This window comes from Eptatretus burgeri, chromosome 8, assembly GCF_056783735.1.
Source record: "Eptatretus burgeri isolate ZD-2024b chromosome 8, Ebu_testis_v1, whole genome shotgun sequence".
Lineage (NCBI taxonomy): Eukaryota > Metazoa > Chordata > Myxini > Myxiniformes > Myxinidae > Eptatretus > Eptatretus burgeri.
Window position 1 is genome coordinate 13,421,225 of NC_140968.1, and position 8,754 is coordinate 13,429,978.

Here is an 8,754-nt window from a genome sequence, read left to right on the forward strand (position 1 = left end):
TCTTAAGAAAATAGATAAAGGCGATTTTCCAGAGTCAGAAAGATCATTGATAAAGATCAGGAAAACGACAAGGAACAGAATACTGCCTTTGGGTACACCAGCCTTGACAGGGAGAGGAGATGAAAGGATTTCAGTGAGTGCCACATGTTGGCTTCGAGAGTGGAGTAAGACAGTAAGCCAGGTGTAGAGTTGGTGTTGGATGTCATAAGCAGTGAGTTTGGAGAGCAAAGCAGGATGCCAGAGTGCATCAAAAGCACTCGTTGTATCCAGAGAGACGGACCTGATCTCATGTCTGACATTGAAGGCCTCCATCCATTGTTAGGTCCAAGGCAGAGAAGCAGCATGTCCAAGGCAGACTGCATTGTTTTGAATCTAAATTGTTGATCTGATATAAGGTTGTTGGAGAAAAGGTATGGTTTTACATCAACTGCGATGATGGATTCCATGACCTTGCTGATGATTGGAAGTAAGCTGGAGTTAAAGGGTTCAGCTTTTGCCCCTTTTATGCAATGCAGTGATGTCAACTTATTTCCAAGCAGATGACAGATGACCTCAGACAAATGATAGGGTGAAAAGGGAAGAAAGAGGATGTGCAATTGTCCAGGACCTGAGGCCACTTTATTTGTTTTTGAGTGCAAAAGTTTGGTTAGGTGTTTTAGGGGTAATAACGACTGGGGAATCCAAATATGATTCTCATGCAAGCGGCAACCCGGTGATCGAGGTGAAAATTGCCCATTTCTATGCGACCATTGCCCCCACTTTTCAAACAAAATTATGGGGTAGGGTAAACATAAATAGGTATAACTCAATTAATTTTTATCACAGGATTACAAATTCCGTCGATAATTGATCGTATCTAAACCCTCCTTCAGACGATATAATCACTATCTAAGTTAGGTCACAAATTAGGTCAAAGGCCAAAAGGCCACAAAATTCCGACACTGCTGAAAATTGGTACAATACACGGAAAAAAATCAACATAAAATAGATTATTGATATTGTCACAATTGAAACAGCTTTATTCTTCAGAGGAAAGATGAAGAAACATTTTCAAATGCATTTAGACCCATGTTAATAACTTTTCACAACATTTAATTCTGAAGTCATAGTTGTAATGTTCTTAAAGGCTACAGAACTGACAATATACAAAAGTAGGTCGAGCAATAATAATAATAATAATCCAAACTTATCGTGGTATGCCTAATCATCATGAGACCATAAATTATCCCCCTCAATATGACTGAACTTGTACCTTGTTTTTATCTCTATCACGGAAGGTGGAAGGTGGTTTCATTTTAACCCCTATCTCTCTGGTTGTTACTTGGTGAAAATTTTTTCACGAAGTACAGCAATACCTCACACTCGGTTTTTCAGGAATGCATCCTGAGCAGATAGTATCACGAATCAGCTCGTTACGGAACAAGTTTTCCCGTAAGAATAATGTTATAAATAGGAGATGTGTTCCTGAAGGATGTCAAAATCCAGCATTTTTACCAAAATAAGGGTTCTTAAGATAAAGTTGTGCTTATGAATGAATAAATAGCAGTTGAAATGATTCATAAAAGTACGTACTGGACAGTACTAAACAGTGAAATTAAAATTGAAAAGTGCAATTTCATTGGGGGTTTGCCTGACAATAAGAAAGTTCCTCGAATTTTCAATAAAATCTTGAATTCCCTCCTCTTGAATCCTCCCTTGGGAGTGAGGAACACAACCAGGCTCGAGTTTCCTCCACACACTATTGAGGTTTGCACACCCAACTTCCTTCCAAGACTCGTTGATGTTCTTGATTGCATTAAATATGTTGTTGTGCCCCTTCCAGAACTCTTAAACGTTTCAAAATGTCCAAGTTAATTTGAAGGGAAATTCCTCGTTTAACTTTCTTGGGCTGTGACATTTCAAATTTTTAGGCACAAATGAAATGGCAATAAAAATTGATATCAACTAGTTGAGCAAACTGAAAGCACACAGACTGAACATGTTCAGAACAAGTTCAGCAGGAAGAACAGGAAATGGTATCATGTGAGTTCTCAAGTGGTGTCTGTTTGTGAATATTTATATCACTTCCATCAATTTCTTTATCTCATTCCTCCTCACTGTTATGTTCACTGAAATATTTATTTGTGAAAATAGAAAAAAAAACGATCCAAAGGCACCTTATTCAGGGGTTTATGCAGTACCTACTGGATTGTACTGTATGTGCAAATATCCACTGTGCACCAACATAGGTTAAATGGAATATCTAGAGCAGAGCTGCTGGAGTGGAATGTAAATTTAGGTGAACCGTTGTGTTGAGTCGCAATTTGGATTTTGTGAAATATGGATTCGCTCACATTACATTAATTTAACATAAAACCGAGCGATTTCTTTTTAACCTTTAAAAGTGAAATACAATTAAAGCTTTTACAGACCATGAAGGAAGCGTCATGGACTGGAGCATATCCGGACCGGTTGTTGTGAAACACTGGCTTGGAACACATTGGGGTATGTCAGAAGCCAGTGAGCGGAAATGTATAAGGAGCATAAAATTGAAACAAGTATGTTGAGAAACAGCGTGTGCCGTGGTATTGCTGTAGTGTGATCGGTTCGGTTAGTTTTTGCCAAGTGCGTTGATCGGTTCAGTTAGTTATTTGGCAAAAAAAAAAATTTTCCCCACAAGTATGTTGATCACTTCCGTTTGTTTTTTCTGTCCACTCACCTCAATTGCCTACAGGTTACAATTTTAAACTGATCTTCACAAAACTTTACCAAATGGTGGAGTCGTTGGTTAAACAGAATCTTATTTGAAGAGGATTTGCATATTCACTGAATTCAACCACCAATTATTTTTGAGGTTATAATCGGCCAAAATGTCAACATAGGCCAAATTTTGTTTATTACCTTCGCAAACTTTGTTGCCAAGGTTATGTTTTGATCGCTGTGTATTTATTTATTTATTTGTGAATATGTGTGTTTGTTTGTTTGTTATTCGCATAGCTCCAAAAGTATTGAACTGAATCGCAGCAAATTTGGTGGGATGATTGGTTATTATCCGAGGACCATTTGATTAGGTCGAGGTCGAGGTCATGAAAAGGTCAAAATCGTCATTTTGCCATAGTGCGGTCGATTTTTATCCAATTTGCATGCAACCAATGCCAAAATGTTGTGAATTCAATGCCAAATCTTGTGATATACGATATGACACAATGACGTCATTACCTTTGTTAGTGGTTTAGGTCAAAGGTCAAGGGGGTCAACGACGTTTATCATCATAACGCGGTCAATTCTTATACAATTTGCATGTAAGTAGATTTAAAATGTTTAGAATTCAATTCCCTATCCTGTGATGTGTAATATTTGACAGTGACTTTATTGGTGAATTTAAAGCATGGGGGGGGGGGTGTCACTGAACTTACAAAATGTGCATACCTTAGTGGCACGTACGCACACTAAACAAAAAATGTTCCTTTTTATAAATTAGGAGCCAGCTGACGTATTACTTTTGGATTGCGCAACCACAACCAGCTGATGTCAACCGTTCTAAAAAAAATGCACGATCACCTGATGTGTGCTTCAAATGTGTCATTCTTATGTGCCATGATGCTTTCGGCTGCTGGTGCAATTTGAAGATATTAAAAAATAAAAGATATGCACATTCTACAGTTGTAAGGATGCAGGTAATAAAAACAGATTAGCAGGCAAAAACATAGTTCTCTCCATGCAAACCAATGGGACTTTGGCACCAGGAGAGGCATATTTCACAACTTATACTTTATCTATTTATCGATAGTACTTCAACCCCCTATCGTGCAACTAGCTAATGTCATACGCTCTACATATAGTACACACAGCTGAATTAGTACTTTCAGATGTCATACTTTCTGAAAATGAATGTTTGTTTGTTCACAATAAATAACTTATTTAGAAAAACAGAAACTCGCGTGTGAAAAATGCCCCTAAAATGACAGAAAATAATTTCTTATAATGTGACCAGTCGTCATCAGATTGACTTGACACTGACACCCAAAAAGGTCAGGGAGTTCATACAGAAATTGTACAATGTACGTGAATCAGTGTCAAACAGCAGGAAATTTAATGTTTTTAAGCCATCATAACACATATGAGATGGCAGATGTGGTATGGGATTAAATACCCTCACTATCAACGGTTTCTGGGGGGGGGGGGGCAAAATGTAGTGTTGGCGAAGGTATGTGCTCTACTGAGTGCCCGTTCTAGTATATATATATATATATATATATATATATATATATATATATATATATATATATATATATATATATATATATATATATATATATATATATATATATATATATATATATATATATATATATATATATATATATATATCATTTAATCTTTTTTCTCTCAACAGAAAATAGTATTGGAGTTACGAAATGATTGGTTCTGTTTCGCCAAGTGTCATTCGATGAGTGATTTCTAGTTTGCTTGCATGTTACTTGTGAAAATCAAAGATTTTTCAAGTCCATTGGTTGGTTGCATGCTTTATTACTCTGGCGAAAAAAAAAACTTTTTTGACAAGTATGTTGATCGGCTCCGTTTGTATGTTTGTGTGCGTGTTTGTCTGTCCGCTCGCCTCGAGCCCAAACTGCTCAATCGATCGTTCTGAAATTTTCAGAGATTAAGGTCACCGACCCTGTGACGTCCCGCATTGAAGTTTCGTAAAATTTGGTTGACGGAAAAGGTCTACATCGGCAAATAGGCTAATTTGAGTCAAATTCTCTAAAATCCTCAAATTTCATCTGATTGACGCTAAACTTGAACAGAATTTGCATATTTGGTCAGTGAATTCAACCACCGATTACTTTTGAGGTTATCATAGGTCAAAAGGTCAACATAGGCCATAAGATCAACTCAAAATAGGCTAAATTTTTCAATTGTTTCGAAAATTGTCAATATTCATCCGATTGACTTGAAATTTGAAGACCATTTGCATATTAGGTCACTAAATTCAACCACCTATTATTTTTGTGGTTACCATAGGCAAAAAGGTCAACATTGACCAAAAGGTCAACATAGGCCAAATTTCTAAAATTCCTCAATTTCAATCCAATTAACTTGAAATTTCAAGAGCATTTGGATATCATGTCACTGAATTCAACCATCTATTAATTTTGAGGAAAACATAGGCCATAAGGCCAACATAGGCCAAATTTCTAAAATCCTCAAATTTAATCCAATTAACTTGAAATTTCAAGAGCATTTGGATATCATGTCACTGAATTCAACCACCTATTAATTTTGAGGAAAACATAGGCCAAAAGGCCAATTTGGGGCAAAATTTTTGAAAATCCTCTATTTTTATCCGATTGACTTGAAATTTGAAAAGGATTAACATATCAAGTCACTGAATTCAAAGACCTATTATTTTTGAGGTCAACATAGATCAAAAGGTCAACGTAGCCCAAAAGCTCAACTTCGGCCGAATTTCAAAAATCTCTCAATTTTAATCAGATTATCTAGAAATTAGAAGACCATTTGCATCAGCTCACTGAATACAACACCCAATTATTTTTGAAGTCAGCACAACCCAAAAGGTCAACATAGACCAAATGCTCAACAACTTAGGATCACTTTCTAAAATCCTCAATTTGCATATGATTGACTTGAAATTTGAACAGGATTTGCATAGCAGGTCAATGAATTCAACGAACAATTAATTTTAAGGTCGAAAGGTCAACACAACCCTAATTTCTAAAATTGATAGACAGGGCCAAAAACTATTATTTATATATATATATATATATATATATATATATATATATATATATATATATATATATATATATCTCAAAAAGTTGTGGACGAGTTATGACAAAACAAGGTGGATGAGTTGGTTAGGTGACAAGAACAAGCGGATTCGATTTTGGTTCGGATCCAGCCCATCAGTGCGATATAAAACGTGAACTGTTCCACCTCGCAGAGGTATGCCTCCGACCGATTGACGTTCTACTTTGTGCAGTTGTGCCAAGTGTCACTATGAGTGATTTGTCATTATGTCTGTTTGTTACTTGAGAAAATCAATGATTTTTCAAGTATATTAGTTGGTCGAGTGCGTTATTCTGTCTGTTTGTCTGTCTGTATGTATGTCAATCGCCAACAGGTCACAATTTTAAAAGGATCTTCATGAAACTTCACAACCTGCTGGAGTTCAACATAAGCAAGAAGCCAATTGTTTGAGGTCATAAGGTCAAACTCAGCCAAAGGTCAACAACTTTGTCAATTTTCTAAAATCCTAAATTTTCATCTGATTGACTTGAAATTTGAAAAGAATTTGCATATCAGGTCACTGAATCCAACCACCAATTATTTTTATGGTCAAATTTGTTTTTGGGGATTTTGCAAGTATCGTGCTCTGTATGACGTCGTTCTTGTTTGTTTGTCTGTCTGTTTGTTTGTGTGCAGGATTTCACAAAAAGCTGTAAACTGATTTGGATTAAACGTGGTGGACAGGTTGGGTGTGTGGCAAGGACGAATTGATTTTACTTTGGTGAAGCTCTGAATCCAGATCCGGATGCGAGAGAAGGAGGTGGGTTTGGGTAGCTTAACAGTGGTAGAAAAGATCGTGGTTTTGGATGGGGAAAGAGAATGGCGGTGAACAGCTATTTTGAAGATAGGGGGGGAAAGAGGGGATTGAAGAGAGTGTGGGAGTTTGTTCCAAAGGTGGGAAAATAGAGGAATGAAAGAGTGAAGGTGAGCAGTCATTCTAGATTTTGGTGGGGGGTGGGGGTGGGGGACATATTTCAGACAGAGGAAGGGGGGAGGATGAGGCCAGAGAGGAGATGTTCAAAGACAGAAAGACCACCGATCTGTGGTGAGAGAGTGAGAGACCCAAAGACACAGCCTCATCGCGGGAGATACCAATGATCCTAAATGCCTTGGTTTCCACAGCATGAAGCTGAGAATGGGTTAGTGCTCCTGCCTTACACCTGAGGAGAGAACAGTACTCCATCAGGCTATGGATGAAAGCTTTGCATGTGGTCAGGAGCTTAGGTGTGCAAAGGAAGGATTTTGCACAAGGTAGGATGCCCAGACAGCCACCGGCTTTGGAGGACAGCTTGGAAATGTTGCTCTCCCAGGAAAGATCATGGCAGATAGTGAGACCCAGAAGCTTGTATGAAAGGACTTCTTCAAGAGGATTGTGGAGGACCAAGATGGAGGGGTTCTCCAGAAAGTCTGTTCGGAGCGACATGGTGAGAGTGAGATTTGTCAGCATTGAAAGACATGTCCCAAATGTTGGACCAGCTTCGGACTTTATCCCCATTGGAGACAAGAGTGTGAAGAGGCTGCTGCTTGCTGATCTGAGAGATGACGTGGTATGGCAGAGGGTGGAGTCATCAGCGTAGACATGAAGAGGATTTTCCAGAGAGTTGGATAGATCACTGATGAAAACCAGAAAAAGCATAGGGCCCAGAACGCTACCTTGAGAAACTCCAGCCTGGACAGGTAGAGGGGATGAGAGAACTCCATTAAGGTCCACACGTTGGCTGTGACAGGAGAGGAAGTCGGTGAGCCACGAGTAGAGAGGGCCTTGGATACCATAGGAAGAGAGTTTGGCGAGCAGGGCAGGGTGCCAGACCATGTCAAAAGCTCGTGATATGTCCAGGGAGATGGCTCTGATCTCATGTCTGGCATTAAGGATCTTCATCCATTGTTTGGAAAGCAGAAACAGCATGTCAAGGTTAAGGCCCAGTCACACCTTGACGTTTTAGCCAGCGTATGCCGACCTCTGAAAAATTTGTCTAAAACGCTGGCGCACGTCGAATACGGTATGGTTAAGTTTGGTATGCGTGAATACAACGCTAAAGTACGCTATCATACGTCGTATTAAGTGGAGTACGTCTTGTAATTATAAACGTGTTAAACATTTTACGACGTACTTGGCGTATGACATACGCTCCGCATGCGATGGGAATAAGTTGTACGCACGATATGCGATCGTTGACGCACATCGACACACGTTACTTGAAAGTGACTCATAAGTCGAAACACGTCGAGGTAATGGTTAGCGTCAGTGTTCCAGACTCCCGGGTTTTTTTTCTTCGGTATGACGGTGTTCAGTGTACAGTGCGGTTATGATTTAAATCGTTGAGCGGCAGCCTATTAATTATATTATATTATAACCGCACTAGAAATCGAAGTGTCAAAATCACCGTCATGCCGAAGGAAGGAAGAAAAAAAAAAAAATAAAAAAAAAAAAACCAGGGAGTCTGGAACACTGACGCTTGAAATGAGGACGAGAGAAGAACCTTCAGAGTTTAGGCTTTATTCCATTTGATTGAAGCCGCTTCTACGGGCACACCAGGAAATACAGACGCAGCATGGAGTACAAGCAGTAAGGTACACACGCGCAACTAATCACCGCAAAATAAATCAGTATTATATATCAATCAGTGTTCTCACCATTCAATGAGCACCAAGTGAGCCGGCGACATAAAACGACAATGCCCCAGGGACAATCCCCGCGGCCGAGCCGAACCTCAGCTTTATCTCTTCTGTGCTCGAGCTGGGCAACACGTGATCACACGTCACGACCTTCCATTCACCACATTCTCCCCGTCTTTAAAATGTAACTAGAGGCCCAGCTAACGCACCATGATTACTTCAGCGCTACAGGAGTATACATTTCAAGCAATGCGAGCTATCTAAACTACAGAAGCATACATGCCAAGCAGTGAGGATTATTTTGAGTTGTAGGAGCATGGTAATGAGCATCGATATATTATGTAATGA

General features: G+C 39.0%; 1 protein-coding gene across 1 annotated transcript in view; it reads right to left on the bottom strand.

Annotated features, from left to right (window-relative positions):
- Window positions 1–8,528, bottom strand: part of LOC147021134 (uncharacterized) — a 35,791-nt gene extending 27,263 nt beyond the window's left edge. Inside the window, exon 1 of the mRNA XM_085890942.1 lies at window positions 8,425–8,528. Coding sequence (XP_085747068.1) covers window positions 8,425–8,427 — 3 coding nt within the window. The 5' untranslated portion in view covers window positions 8,428–8,528. The remainder of the gene's footprint in view (window positions 1–8,424) is intronic.
- Window positions 8,529–8,754: the final 226 nt, after the last annotated feature.